At 41.7% G+C, this 15839-nt stretch overlaps 1 protein-coding gene across 2 annotated transcripts in view; it reads right to left on the minus strand.

Moving 5' to 3' along the window:
• The window catches only part of dph6 (diphthamine biosynthesis 6), a 59084-nt gene that overhangs the window by 26756 nt on the left and 16489 nt on the right, over positions 1-15839 (minus strand). For both annotated transcript variants that reach the window (XM_035951465.2, XM_023277390.3), the window contains exons 4-12: positions 15165-15238; positions 14151-14269; positions 6486-6547; positions 5862-5956; positions 5649-5742; positions 3686-3836; positions 3113-3238; positions 1329-1458; positions 1035-1209 (exon numbers count right to left, since the gene is read on the minus strand). In XM_035951465.2, coding sequence (XP_035807358.2) covers positions 1035-1209; positions 1329-1458; positions 3113-3238; positions 3686-3836; positions 5649-5742; positions 5862-5956; positions 6486-6547; positions 14151-14269; positions 15165-15238 — 1026 coding nt within the window. The remainder of the gene's footprint in view (positions 1-1034; positions 1210-1328; positions 1459-3112; positions 3239-3685; positions 3837-5648; positions 5743-5861; positions 5957-6485; positions 6548-14150; positions 14270-15164; positions 15239-15839) is intronic.

Consider the following 15839-nt stretch of genomic DNA (forward strand, 5'->3'; position numbering starts at 1 on the left):
GAGACATGTTGGTGAGATATGCCGTCAAGCTCCGAACGAATGGCTAATCCACACATGTTCTCACTCATAGACGGATTTGGCTGCAGGATCAAGGACAGTGTGGAGGAGATGGACACTATCCTTGTTGACAGTACCTTGACAAGTGTAATCCTATATAATACACACTGGGTAAACACAACACCAAGCCAACCATGCAACCACGGCCCACACTTCCTCTCCTCTGCCTTTGAATTCTACATTCTTTCTAGGTTTGAAACAATATGAAAGAAGTCGGACTTGTAGCTTTACAAACAAGTGCAATAGTGGATGCATGCCGCCCACTATGAAAGGGATACATATTTTCATGTACACATAAAAGTAGCGACGAGGACAAACTATTACACACAACAACAATCCTATGCATCTGCTCGTGTGCGTCTACAAATAAACAGAGACCAAAGAGGCACACAAACGAGTGCCGCATGTAATCTGAGAAAATTTAACTGCCCTGCAAGAGCATCACAAGCAAGGTTCATCATTCAGCAAACTAATCCTTCATTATCCTTCATTAATCCATTACACTCCTTCCTGAAGTGACACAGTAATGTTTCTTGTTTTTGGCTGAGTGCCACCAAAAAAATAATTATACCATTTGCAATAGTGTTGTCAATCAGTTACCAAACAGTTTATGAGAACAATAGGGCTTAAAAATGAAAAGAAAATAATGAATAAACAGAAGAAAATTAAACAACAGTGTGCCACATGAAGGATATTTTTTGACAATAATCCCAAAATGAGCAGGTGAATAATTTATTCGTCTTGTAACAGAAAATACAAGATGGATATTTAAAAACACAAATTCAATTGTTTTTCATCACATACAAAAGCCAATTAATTCTAAGTTTTGGACTATATATTTAATATTTTCTGTTCTTGTGACTGCGGCCCTACTTAAGCATACACTTTCCTTTGTGGCTGACACCAAATTTAACCTGTCTGTACTGCTGCCCACCAGCCAGCCCCTGTTTCTCAGATGGGAGTGTTGGGAGTCTTACCCTGAGGGCTTGGCTGTAGGGGCCGATGTTGGCTGGGGCCCAGTGGGACAAGCTCTGGACATGCAGGGCTTCTCTCTGGTGGAAGCAGCCCTCCTCCAGGGGCTCAGTCCAGTCATGGAGCAGACAGTCCATCTGCAGCAGCTGACCGGCAGGTAGAGGTGCCTGGACACACACTCTACACAAAAACAAGAGAAAATCTGGAGTGAGTAAATAGAGAATAAAAATAAACAGCAGAGAAACAAATGGTATTTTGAACAGATGTTTTGTGTTCTGCATGTGTGTTTGCACCTTTACCTGGCTGGAGGGTTTGTGCCAAAGTGTTTCTTATAGACTTCATTGAGTGGAACAAAGTCTTCCATATTCCTCACACACAGGTGAACCAGGATAATGTTCTTCATTTTCCACGCTCTGCTGTCCAACTCTCCTGGAAACAAGAAACACATTGCAGGTGATGGTGACAAACTATAAATTATAGTAGCATAACCTTATACATAAGAACGTAGCTCTTATATGGATTTTTGGTCAAAGCTTTTGTGTATTACATATAATACAACTGATAGAAAGCAGAATACTCCAAATAAAACCCAAATTAGGCATTTTTATTCGGATAAAATTCTTAGTTTTGTGAGCAAAGAGAAATGCCACACTTGGTCCCATTATATTGTTGTTTCTAACTGGTCAACAAATTCATGCAACTGGGTCTTTGAGACTAATGGCTTCATTTAGTACTACAAACGTATCTTTTTCTAGTTGTTTTAACTTTAAGGAAATTGCATGTTGAATTAATTTCCACTGCAACTCAAATGATTTCCACAAGTCAAAGTCTAAGTCCTGGCTTTTGCTTTTAGGGCTGCATTCAACAGCAGTTTGGGACCATTTTATCTTAGCTTAGCCGAAGCCATCACACTTAGAGCTGTGACATACCTTAAACAGAGGCACTTAAATGTTTAAATAGCTATTTGAATGCTATCACCATTGTATTTAAAATGTGGATATTTTAGAACTTTCACCTGACATTGAAATCTATTGCTTTAAAGTGGTAATGGTTGTCCCCTTCTGTAAAGTTCAGTCTAACACAGTATATGCGCACATTGTAGGCTTTAGATGCAAACACAGGCACAAGGGCTCAAAGCAAAGCCTTTCTCCCTACGATCATTTGAAAGAGCTTCAAGTTTGTTTTTCCTTTGCCAACACTAGCGTCTCAGACTACTTCGCCCTCATACAAAGAGGTTGTTCATTAAATATTAACTTGTTTAATATTGTCTCTGCACTGTGAAGACTGTTCAGCCAAGCACCACGATAAACATTAAATATGCTTTTCATCTTTTGCTCCTCTATCTCCATCAAAAAAGAGAAAAGAGAAGAAAAAAAACTGAGATAGACTGTAAAAGCGTGCACTTTTAAACTTCTGCAGGGCAAAAACAATAACCCACCCAACACGCCTGCACTTGGTGTGTGTGTTTAAAAAGGCTTGGTTTGGGTTAATTTGGAGCGTTCCTCCTTGTTTGGTAGCCGGCTCAGTGTGCCATGCTTGCGATGGACAAAGTCTTTGACACATGGGGTTTTGCTTGCTGAGCTGACGAGCATTCTGAATAACAGAATGACTTATCAAGCTCTACTACTTCTCCTGGTGTGTGTTTGGCTAGCACAGAAAGGAGAAAGAAAGGCACCCAAGGGATGAAGGTTTCCCCAAGTGTTTCTCTTTATTGTTCTTTTAAGGGCTAAGGTATAGAGTGTAGTACAGTAAGACCCTTAAGAATTTGTTTCACTGAGCTTCTTAAATCACCCCTGGACAGAAGAATCACATACCATCGTCCCTTGATCATATTAAAGATGTTTTTTTGTTGTTTTTTTTTTTTTGATTGAAGAAAACATGCTTATTAAAGGTTAGTTGTGTGCACTTGTGTGCCATCTACCTTTGTGATTTTGGGATGGCAAAAATCTCTTTTCTAGTTGACCCTTGTGTTTTCCTGAGAGTAGATATATTTAAAAGTTTGTCCACAACTCTGGTACACTATGTTCTTCCAATGTGTTCACTCTCCTGCTCAAAGTTTTATTTTCTTCACGCTTGCCCCTACTTTGCAGCTGGATGAAAGCCCCAGATGTCTGGCCCTGGATCCCGGTGTCTTTGCTCTTAAGGCCATTGATGCCAGAGATCCACTGATAGCCTCTGGAGCTTCTTGATGAGCAGGATGGGGAGAAGTCTGCAGGAAGATATACAATAAGGGTTAGAAAGTTTAGTTTTCCACAAGTACTTTGTGCAGCCAGCACCAGAAATAGTTAGTCATCCTTTGTTTATAAGGCTTGATCAAAAGTTTTAGAACAAACAAAATCTGTATGCATTCTATTTTTTCCCTCGTTTTTTTTCGTCATTTCATCATCACCACAGCATCCGCTACTTAAGGGGTAATTCATGCATAGGTGGTTTACGTCAGAGGAGAAATGAATTCAGAGACTGTCACAAATACACAGCTAAAATGACAGCTCTTGTCAAACAATCATTCAAATATACTAGCATCATAATGCTGGCCGCATGACACAGATTCAAGGAGCACAAACCACACAAAGATATCATCTGACACGCACAGACATAAATACACACTCATGCATGCATGTCAGTACGTGCGTGTCTCACAATAAATGAATCTCACCGTGGCCCTGCTGACAACTAAGGTCACAATTTGATGTAAATTTGTGCTGGTTGTCTTCAGCTTGATCAGCATATTCCACCTCCTCAGTCATCTTGTCAATGGCGTTCTGGCAAGGACAACTACCATGGGGCAAAGCTCTCGCCACCACATCCTGCAATAAAGCACCACAGGGAATACATCAGGCCAAATGCCCACCAAAGAGCACAGAGCCTTTTGCAAAGACAGACAAAACGTCGTATAATTAGCCAACCTTTTCAAATACCCCACCAAGCGGGCTGCGAGTGTCAGTCTTTCATGACAAGGACCCAGACACACATAACTTCAAGGTGAATGAATATGAAACAACATGCTAACATATTCGTGGTTCAGGCGAATAGGGAGTGATGTTTTCTGATACTGTAGATTCAATCATGCTGGCTGTCAGTCAAAACTCATGACTGGATGGGTGAGACATGTTTTGGATTTCACCACTTTTTTTTTCTATCTGTTTACTTATACTTTGCCTCGGCACTCTGCTACTTCTTTAAATAACAAATCATTATCATTCTCTAAGGCATACATATTACCTGCCAAATCCTGCTGGGGCGTCACACATTTAAATGCATATTTCATATTTCCTCAACGGCGCCCCTCCTCACCCTGCCTAACACTCATTCACCCCCCTCATCTGCTGTCAACTGCATTAGGCCATATGATAATCAAATTAATTATACTTCATCCCCTCTCTCCTGGCCAGCATGAAAAATAGCTTGACTAGCATTAACGGAGGGCAAATGATGGTGGTCCATCCCCACCCCCTGAGCTCAGTGCGGTTTCCTCTAGTGCTGGTGTCACCGCAGATCTGTCACCCTGACGAGAAGAGCTTCAGAAGGCTGAACCAGGGCAGGTTCTCCCCTGGTTGCCCCCTGCCCCTCCTCTCGCAGGCCCCGGTTCTCCCTGCTCTTCCCCCGGCAACCTAGGGGGGGCTAGAGGGGCTGTGGGAGCGTGCGTTCGTGTGATGGGGGTGGGAGCGGGGGAGTGCGAGGAGTGAAGGAAAAAATATATAGCCGTAGGGAGTGAGGCTGCAGGGTCACGGAGGTTGTGGGATGGGGGTATGTTTTCTGTCCATAACGGTCCCATCCCCCCCAACCAACATGAAGATATACATGCAGAAGGCTGCAAATATGAACACACACTCGTTTGCACTTGCTTTCACGCAAATTATTGCGTGACGTGCAAAGAAACACACGTGCAAATCACACGCTTTACCCTGGAGACATGTTGATCCCTCCAGTGTAACCCTCACACTCACTAGTGAACAGTATAGAAGGAGTGCTTTCTGTCAGCACAAACAATAATCAGAGTAATTAAAAGTAAACATAAATATGGTCATTGTTTCCATCACAGCTTTCTCACAATAGTTTAAGAATTCTAAAGTTGTCTGTACTTGCAGGGCAAGTAAAATGTTTGCCACTCTTTCCATCTGTGAAGCCCCATTCAGCTTCTAATTTACCAAAAGCCAATTCCTGCTCTCTCCCTGCAACTCTTGCTTGTGTCCGCTTAGCCAGCTACCTGAATGCAAAGCGCCTTAATGTGAGCGGACATGTTTATTAAGCTGGGTCTAGTTTCAGGCTGCAGTGAATATTGCAGACGTCAAAGTAGGCCATGTGGGGCTAGAGGAGAGAGAGCGAGGGATGAAGGGGAAGACCAAGAGCAAGAGAGTGTAAGAGAGAGAGAGAGAAAGAAAGAGGCCCTCTGGAGGTTGATTTGAACTCTGCCCTGCAGTGCCGTGTTTCTCTCCTCCTCGACAAAGTTATCAGACACCAAAGGGTTTTGTTCTCGTATTTGTTTTGCCCTGAGTAGTTTTAAAGTAATCATCAACCCCAAAGCGACTCAAACTTTTGCTTGTAAAATTATCGATTCGCCATTGAACAGCACTGATCTCATGTGAGGAAGAAGTTATACGCATGGAAGTTTGACTCACGCTGTCTTTGTTCTCTGTGTGCATTTTGGTGAAGCGCAGGTAGCCAACTGGAGCAAAGGCATCTGCTGAGTGGATCACTGTCTCTGCTGCATCGCTGCACAAACAAACAAGAAACTTTCATATACCCTTGGAAAAAAAGACTTCATTTTCCCAACACACATGAAAAAAGCACAACTTTGTTCTAAAACAAGTAGTTTATAATGCTTTACTCACATAACTATCTTCTTCTTGAAGAGAGGACAGTCGAGGGTGAACGTTTCATATTCACCTCCTTCTCCACAAATGTGGACTCCATACTTCTGGGAGAGCTGCTCAGTGAAAACAAAACACCCAATTTAAATATTTTTAATTAAGTAGACATTTTTTTCTTTCTTGCACTTTTCTTTCTTATCACTTTTCATGCAGTTTACTCAATTTTACTCCAATTTTGCACACAATGTTCAGTTTAAAAGCATACAAATTGCCACCAAAAATGTGTGACTGAAAATGTATTTTTATATCTTTAAAAGCATCTGAATAGCACATACAGCCCAGTCAGTACCAGGAACACTGCATGGAAAGGGTTGAACCGTTTTGCCTTTTACCAGAAACCAATTGCAACACGGAATGTACAAGATTGAGAATTGGGTGAGCGATTCTTTTTTCTTAAATGAAATCACAGAAATTGCAAAAGGTGAAGAAAATATATTTCCCTGCAGGATTAAACTCCGACTTTAAATTAACCACTTTGAATTGTTTTATAATCCTCATCATCTTTCAGTATAAACATCAGGCACACACTGAAATTCATGCAAGAGTTCAACAGGGTGGCAGAGTATCTGCTAGTTTAGGTATGACCTGTTTCAGATAGGGCTCCATGTCAGCCAGAGGTTTTCCTAAGTGCTTCTCTGGATCCAGGCCTGGCACCCGCGTGGAAAACACACATGAATATACACAAAGCAACACACAAAGGCAGAAAAACACAAGCAAACACCATTGCACACAGACAAACACATAGAGAGAGAGGGCGAGAGAGAAAAGAGAGAGGTCTGATCAGGAACGGGGAGCAGTGATTGAAGATGACAGGCAGGGAGGTTTACGGGCAGTCGCACAAACACACACGTAAACCTGCACCCTGGATCTATTTGTTTGACTTTGCAAGTAGTGTACACAGATCTCTCCGGGTAAGGGCAACAGTTTTCAATTGCTGGCCACAGACCCCCCACACCCCTTCGCCCGCCGCCCCCCACCTTAGAGTTCCCTTTGAGAACATAAACTCTGGAAAGAGATCTTGTTTATTTGCCTTTTCCCTCCCCTTCCCCCTGAAATGGTTGCATGGAAGTGACTCACAGGCATGGGAGAGAAAAGAAGAAGGGGAAGAGAAGGGTGGTAGAGAGTTTTGTATGCATGCCCAGTGGTGCCACACTCCTAAAATACAGGCTCAGCGGCCCTCGCTCCCCAGTGGTCCCCAGACAAAAACACAAAAACAAGTAAGGGCAACCAACCAAGAAGACGTCCTGAAGAAAATAAAACAGCTTTTCACCATATCCTTCTTCCCTTTCAATAAGATAGCCAAATCTAAGCCGGAGCCTCAACGAAAAACTGGCACGTTGATCAGTCTAATTTTGGGATTAAATGTGAAAAAAAAGTGAACATAGCTTGTTGTGCACAGGAGGATTTTACTGCTTTGTGACACTATGTCCTGATTTTGTCTTCTAGACGCTTGTTCCTGAGAGCACCATTGGTGAACTCCATCTCACCCTGTCAGTCCTTTCACTTGCAGCCTACATTTTCCTATTGCACATTCTTCACTGTTCCGACAAAAAACAAAGCCTTGAGTACCAGGTGCTTTCTGCAAAGAATAGAACAATAAAAACATAACAGGACATGAATGTAAAATGCTAATACTTTAGGAAATTCCAAACTATGTAGCTACAAGCTGTTGCAATCATATTTAGTAAAACACCAGATTGTTATCTACAAAAGAAGAGGGCAAAATTACTGGAACCAAAAAAGCACTCCTTGATGGTTACTGGTGGAGACTAATCTTATTCTTTGACATTTTCTATTTGCTCTTTCTGTGGCTGCCTATTAATTGATTGACATAATCATTAACATGGAACTGATGACCTATACGGAGTGATGTGCAGTTGTGACAGTGATGCCAACGCAATGAAAAAAAGTTGCTGAATTGTCCTAATAATTTCTCCGAAAATCCAATATAGCTCCACTATTCCGAGACATCACGTGGTCCTGTTCATTGGCACGTTCATGTGTTTAATTAAAGGAACAAAGTTAATCGTAATGTGAGAACGTCTCTTCTCTCATGGCCTGACAACCTCAAAGGTTAATGTGTCATCCGTGGGGCCCCATGGGGAGCAATGGATGGGAGACGAGCGAGAAGGGAGAGGAGATGCGAGGGAAGGACGTCGCATCCCATCCCGGGTTCATCTTAATCCCAGCTGTGTCTCTCCTCCGGGCCCCGGTGGTCCAGCTCTACGGGGGGAGAGAGAGACGGAGGGCCACAGCAGTGGGAGGGAGGCGGAGAAGGAGGGGAGTGTGGAGGGAGAGAGAATGAGCAGGCCCTTATTCTCTTCCCAGGGGATCCGTGGTCTTAATTAGTGTGAGAATATCTAATCTCAACATCCTCTCATCTTAACCCTGCCACAAAGGTAATAAGGAGGGAGAAGGAAAAAAAAGAAAAGCATTAAAATTCAATCCAATTTAAATATCCTCTTTAATTAGTCATGCCTTTTAACAAATTTTAATAATTGGCTCCAAATTGCTGAGGGGATGCCGTGTTTCTTAATATGTTCATTAACTTCCCTGCTTTTAAATAATATATGATACATGATTTGATATTTACAAGGAGGGAAGAGGACGACGGGAACCGAGGAGGACAGGAGTGAGTGATAAAATGTTACAAAGATGGCATTAATGTGGAGGCATTTCTCCCAAGACCACTTAGCACTTGTATGAGTGTTTTCTTAATTGATGGTCCTGACTGACATAAGGTTACTCAAACTGTTTGGCAATGAGGAGAGTGTGGAATGAGCTTGTACAATACATGCTTTGCGAAATCTTTTGAGTAGCCACCGGTGTGAGCCTTCAGCGATCTAACACCGCTCATTTACATGATCTTCACATCTCTGTCTCCTCTGAACCTGTTTTACAACTTGACCTAAACCCAATTACCTAACCTCATTATGCCACATTAAACCCAAATAAGCCCACTAGAAGCTGCCATTAGTCTGCCGCCAGAGACAGCAAGACCACACTTTGGAGAGAGAGGAGCTTCCCTAAGAGAGACTGAGAGGAATGGCTCTCCTTTAAAAGGGCTTTTTACCTCGTATTATCCTATAAAACTCCAATTAAATTCAGTGAACTTTAAAACCAGGGAGTCCAGTAATGAGGGAGAGCATTTTTTAAAAACACTGTCGACATTTAGGGGGTTGAAATTAAGGAGGAAGAAAAGGTTTACCGGGAAACCAAGAGCCATTTAGACAATAAAGTTAGTTTTTTCTAATGAGGTTGGAAAAATGGTAAAAACTTATCTGAAAAAAAATCATTTCACGCACAACATTATAGGACACAACAGAAGTTAACCATATAGAAAATGGTTGCAAAATCAAATCAATCATGATTTAACGATCGTGATTGGCCTTTTCCACTTCGAAGAAGTTGATTCATGTAAACCCACAGCAGTGAGATACCTATTTAATTGAAACCGCTTGTGATTTTGCTTACTGAGCCTAATGCCAAATTAAAAGCTGGGAGATTCTAGATACTGTCTGAGCTGAGCTGAGCGCAGTATCGCAGACATCCGCAGGTTGTCTTAAGATCTGGCGTGCCAGCTGACAGCTCGGCTTTAATCCCTGCCTTCAGAGAGAAAAGGCAGAGAAAATTGGATTCATGATGTGTAACATTTTAGCCTTTAAATGGATGAAATAAGCATCTCCTCCTCAGTAGGTGAGCTGCATCAGCCTTTAAACAATGCTCTCAAAGACCCGCGCCAAAACAATAGCTGTTCACTATCACTTAATCTTTGCGAGACAGACAGAGGAATACAGAATAGAAGGGAAGAAAGAAGAGGAGGGAAGTGGCACGATACAAACGACGATAAGATTAAGGTTATATGTGAAATTTGTCAGGCTCTTATCTGAAATTCGGGGTCTGTGAGCAGAATAATAGGCAGCATGAATTGTGTAGCAATCACAACGAGATGAAATCTTTTCAGTTCAACAAATCAAAGAGAAGAAACTGGGGCTACTTCCAAGCACACTGAAGTAATATGTGGAAATGAATAAACCATTTTCTAATTGTAGGGGAAATTACAACTAAGGTCCAACGTGTGACAAGTGATTAAGAAAAGTAATTTCTGCACATCATTCTTCAACTATTTAAGGCTATATTAGGTGCAACTTAACCACTATACAGTGAAAAAAAATGTTCAAAAAACTTCAATTTGATTGAACCGGCATATTTTTATGTTGTGAGATTGCAGATTTAGAGTAATGTGGCTGTAATTAATCTTCAATAAAAAGTAAACCTTGATAGCAGTGAGGAGTTTTTGCAATTGCATGACCAGCACCTGTCCCTATGACTCCCTAATTCCTGTCATCTGCCGACCACATGCCAGATAATGAAGGCAGAAAAACCCCAAAAACTGAGTAAAAATTAAGTAATCAAAATTAACAAAAGAAGCAAAGTTAAAAAGCTAAATCAGGAAAGGAAAATGTGTTACTCTGAAGTAAAGTAATGACTTATGGATGTTAGAGCCAAAAAAACTGTCTATTATTCAACAAAAAAATAAATCAGTGGTTAATTTTCGACAGCAAGGGTGCAGGACTTCTACATATAAATAAACATCCATTACATCCAAGCCCATGCCATATGAGTTCACACAATGCTAGTTAAGCCTATCAGTGCCACTTAAATCTCTGTATTTTGCAGGATACTAAAGTTTTAAATCTGTGTTCTGTCATGACATTCCCAGTCTGGTGCATTTTCTGTCAAACAGCAATGATTAATTTGTCAGTGCTGAACACAGGAGTGTAATGGAGATGGAGTAGGCTACAGAAACTTGGAGAATGATGGAGCCCATGCTGGAAAAATCAAGGAAGCCTCCACAAAAACTTTCTGGTGCTCTAAAAAAAAAAAAAAAAAAAAAAAAAAGGAAACTTGCCAGTAAAGTTGCCAGTAAGGCATACGTCATTAGTACTTATCAACAGTGTTTGTGCTGTGCATGCAGGTTTAAGTCATTCTGGCTTCTCCATTGTGAAGATTGGCTGCTCCTCTTTCTCCTTTACGATAGAAAATTAATTATATTTGGGTTAACAGGACAAAAGAAGTGATGTGACATTATCACCTGAGGATATTTATGTAAAGCAAGTATTACCTTACTGCAAGTTCCTGAACTGACTGAGCCAAAAGCCATTAAACCTGATTGTAACTAGTAAGTGACCACAAACCAATATCCCTAAGTATTAATCATTCACTGGAAGAGCCTTGAAACTGCCAAAACAGTATATGTAGTAGTACCTGGGTGTTTTACTGTGGTACAGGAAATGTCTACAACAGATAACATGAGCTGACTGACTGAAACAATTAACAACTAAATTGGTCCAGCTTAGAGGACAGCACACTTAATTCCAGGAACAGACTGCACTTTGTGTTTTACCAGAAATAAATAATATGGTTGTCTAATAGTGCAAAATTATCCACTGCTTGGCATGGTTTGTTAAAAACATTTATCATATCTGTAAGCCTTGTCAAAAAAGGCCAACATTTCTCAATATAGTTTTTCTTTTGAAAATGCCATTAAAATATCTCAGCCTTGCATACTGAAGAGATTTATTAAATTTCCTTTAATGTCTTTGACCATTAATTGTCCTTTAAGTATATATTAAATTATAATAAACGTCCCCAAGTGGTGAGGTGATCAGTGGAAGCAAATATGTGACATAAATTTCCTTCCTCATAGCACTAAGGCTATGTTCGTCTGAAGTGTAAAAGATCATGCAGAGATAAAAGGTTTCTCAGCAGATAGACCCTGATTTCACACATGCCAATTACCTCTGGAGCTGAGGACCAATTAACTGCTGAACCTGTGCCCTGATGCACACCTGCACTAATCAATCAATTAACTAATTACATGCATATTTAATACCAGCTTTTGGAATTGCCAATTACCACGGTTACCTCAAGAAATGCTGCATTACGAAGAGACAGTTTTGCCAACAAAATATGCATTTCCCTTTGAGAGGAATGCTTTTCTTGCTAATTAAAAGCATTTTCTGACATTCATAGAGCTCATACTCAGGTAGCTGAACTTACTTCACTACATGCAATTTGGCGATCTTCAAAGACTAAAATGTTCTTTTCTTTCTTTTGTGGTTTTAGGCTACCATCAGCACACAAATGAATACTTCTTGAGAATTCACTTAGAGGATCATCCTGCATTTGAACAGCTGTCTTTTCAGTGCCAGGATTTGTGACGAGTAAAGAAAGATTATACAAGAAAGAAAGAAAGAAAGAAAGAAAAAGAATTTTCTCATCTACTCACCACTAATTTCAACCTGTCTGATGAAGGAAACTTAATCTTGAATCCCTCCCATTATTAACAGCGTAACAAAAGTCATTTTATACAGCCGCAAAATATCATAAGCTGCTGTGGCTGTCAGTTCAGATGCCGACTTAACCTTTGCCCTGAGAAAGTGTTTTTTTTTTTCTTTGCATCGGGTCTGCACAAGTAAATCCCCCCAAATCTCTTTCTCTTGCTCTCTCTCTCCCTCACACACAAACACCAAAGGCCACCAGGTACGCCCTTCTGTCACCCAATCTCCCCTAAACAGCACACCTCACTGCTCAGACCTGCTCCCTCCAAAGCTGCAATTATACCAGCGCTGCCTACAATGCCTTGGGCACTTGCACCCTTATTCAATTCTCTCCTTTCTAATTACCAATGCCTTGGGACAGGTGAGAAGTCAGAGCTGATAAGATCTTTTCTTTTTACCTGTAGCCAAAACACACATGCACACACGCTCGCACAAACACCTACAGTGGGAGGCCAAGATACACACTTGAAGGCACCCGGGGGTGATTTTCCTTTCTAATTATAATCTTCCAAGAAATGTTGAGAATTTGCTTTTAGACAGAGTTGTGTTTAAAGTAGAAAGCTTGGCGGAGGTAGCAGGGTTAGAGGGTGACTGAGGTCTTTAAGGTGGGGTGTTTTCTTTAAAAGCATATTATTTCAGAATGGTAATTTGGCATTATGATTGCTCTATTAATATTAAAAGCAGGATTAGGTTGTGTGTGGTTGCAAGTGTGCAAAGATTTTTAAAACACAATTTTTTTACAAGTAAACAATGATTAAGTTTCACAGAACAAAAGATCTTAGAAGCATGGATTCTGACATCATCTGTCCCCTGATGGACATCTGACAAGTTATATTATTTATTACCAAAATGTCCTTTATCGGAGCCATTAAAAAAGAGAAATGGCTCCTGCAAATAAAGTACCAAAGATAAATGGCTCGACAAGTGCATTCCATAAGAGGTTATTTGAGCAGTGTTGAAAGATATGCAGAATATCCTGCTCGGCTGTGCGGGTCATCAGTCAGCCGTGGACCCCTTTTCGACTGATTGCTACCAAAGGTGACAACAAGCACTTAACAGCACGTAAACAGTGTCTACATGATGATCTATCACCAGGAGTAGTTTGAGAGCAAAAAGAACCATTTGTAGCCATAATTATCATTTATCACTGGCACCGTCAAAGGGGATACGGCTGCACTGTCAAGTAGATACAGGTAGGGATCTTAACATCGTGTACCCGAGAAAAGCAAAAGAAAACTTTTTTTTTAAAGTCTCTCCTGTTATTCAGTAATCCGATCTTCCTGTCCTCGGGCTCCAAAACAGGCAGGTAGAGAGCAGGTGACACCACATTAACCTGTTTCTTCAGCGCTGAAGCAGTTGAAAAACGTAAATGAGAGATACCAGATTTTAATCTTTGCTTCATGGACCATGTATTTTGAGCTGTGCAAAAAGCAGAGAAAGCAGTGTTTCTCACGCACAATAGGGACATGCGCCGCTTATTGACAGGTTGCATTAATGTGCAGGGCAATCACCTGCGATTATTTCTCAACTGCCAGCCCTCCCTCCACCCACCCTCCGAACACCACCGCGCACCTCCTCCCACTGTGCTTCTTATCTTTTCATATTGTTCTCTGCTTCAATACCTTTGCCGCTGGCACAAGTCTCAACACCACTGCAAAGCCACAGATTAATGATTAGGGCATTACTCTGCTTGTCTCTCTTTTTCTCTCTGGTTTCACCTCCCTTTCCCCCACTCATATCCCTCACATATCCAAATTCTCTCCCATTGATCCCTGTACATAACACCACTTACCCAACATAGCACCTTAAGAGAAAGTAAAAAGAGACTGAAAAAGGGTGACCGGAAGTAAGGGGACATGAGACTCACCAGCTGGCCGTGACACAAAAGAGTGAGACGTGAACTCACCGAAGGCGGCGACTTTGATGAGGATAGCACGGAGGTCAGATGATATCATCTCCGACAGCAGGGACTCTTGGTCTCGGCGCCACAGGTAGGCCAAGGGCTGCAAACCAAGCCGCAAACATCTGGGGAACAGGTGAAAGGGGTGCAAAGCAGTTATTATTGAATATTTGCCAACTTCACAACAACTTCAAAGCCAACTTGGCCAGGCACCTTCTCCATTTGCAGGAAAGCTGCCACCCTGATAGGCCCAGAGTACATGCCCCCACCTGCCATAAGAGCCAGCAGCTTTATTCAAGGAGAAGACAAACACAAAAAAACTCCATCTTAAGCTCTGGCTTGTCTCTCACATAAACTTATGTGAAACACACATCCACAGCAGGTAACTGGAGCCAAACTGTCTGCCCTGCAATGTCTGCTACTCAAAAAATGCCAGGGATGTTTATGTGTATATGTGTGTCTCTAGTGTGTATATGGAGAAACAATAGCTGACTGACAGCAGGATTTGTTAATAAGGAGAGAGCTTTTGTGCTGCAAGGTGTCCAATCTCTGAAAGTTTAGAAGAAGAGAGCAAAAAAATGACAACAGAAAGAATAACACAAGAAAGACATATAGGCATCCGTGTCACAAGCAAACCATGTCATCTTTCTGCAAATAACTATCCCCAAATGGGAAGGTGCATTTTTCATATTAGCAAAATCACATGACAATTACAAAACTATCAGCTTCATTGCTTTTCTTGAAAAGCAATGGCTGCTCAAAAATAGAACAGAAAAGAACCACACCATAAAATCAAAGCTAGTCTAAATAAAATCGCATAAACAACACAGTGTGTGTATGTGCGTCTAAACAAATCTCAGTCCAAAAACGCATTGAGGTAAAGACTACAGAGGATGTACTCTTTTCCTTCGGTGGACCACAGATTGTGCGTCATTTGAGTTCAGAGGCCTAAGTGCTGAGGGTGTGTGCACTTTAGATAGAGAGCGTGTTCTAGATCACGAGTGTATGTGTTTGACTTACACATTTTCCACACGGACCCTCTGGTAATCGGACAGAATGGCCCCTACAGACACTGCTTCGACACCCTCCTTTTCCTGTGGAGAGGGAAAGATGGAGGAAAGTTAACTACAAAGATTTCTTGCCTTGCCTTTCCATTATACAATATGTGCAACGTGAATTGTAACATGATGTCACAGTCTCTTGGGGCCAAATAGTCCTTTCTCAGCCTACAATAGTGTCCCAAAGTGTTATCTGCACAGACCCATGCGAGCACATGTAAACACACTCACACACAAGAGCGAAGAAGACAAAGAAAGCAGATTCCGGACAGCTCATTCCTTTCACTGGACCGCAGTCCTGTGGGGATGTTTACACTCTGGTGGTATCAAGGCCTTTATGGTCCAGCCCATATCCCTTGGAGGCTTGCGCACATGGCTCTGGGAGCGAACGTGTGTGTTTATGCGTACATGTTGTGATGCTAGTGTGTGAGTGGGGGCACCAGCAGCAAGGCGGTCGCTGGACCTTATCAGCGGTCTAGTAAAAGCAGGAGATGAGAGCGCCTGGCCGCAGTTTACCATCCTATGCACACCCAGCCAGAAGATGGAACCGCAGTGACAACTTGAAGTATCAGCGGAACTTTGTGTCTGTGAGTGGCATGTATCTTTAATACTGCTGAGGGCTAATCTAATTGCTTTT

This window comes from Amphiprion ocellaris, chromosome 20 (assembly GCF_022539595.1).
Source record: "Amphiprion ocellaris isolate individual 3 ecotype Okinawa chromosome 20, ASM2253959v1, whole genome shotgun sequence".
Taxonomy (NCBI): Eukaryota; Metazoa; Chordata; class Actinopteri; family Pomacentridae; genus Amphiprion; species Amphiprion ocellaris.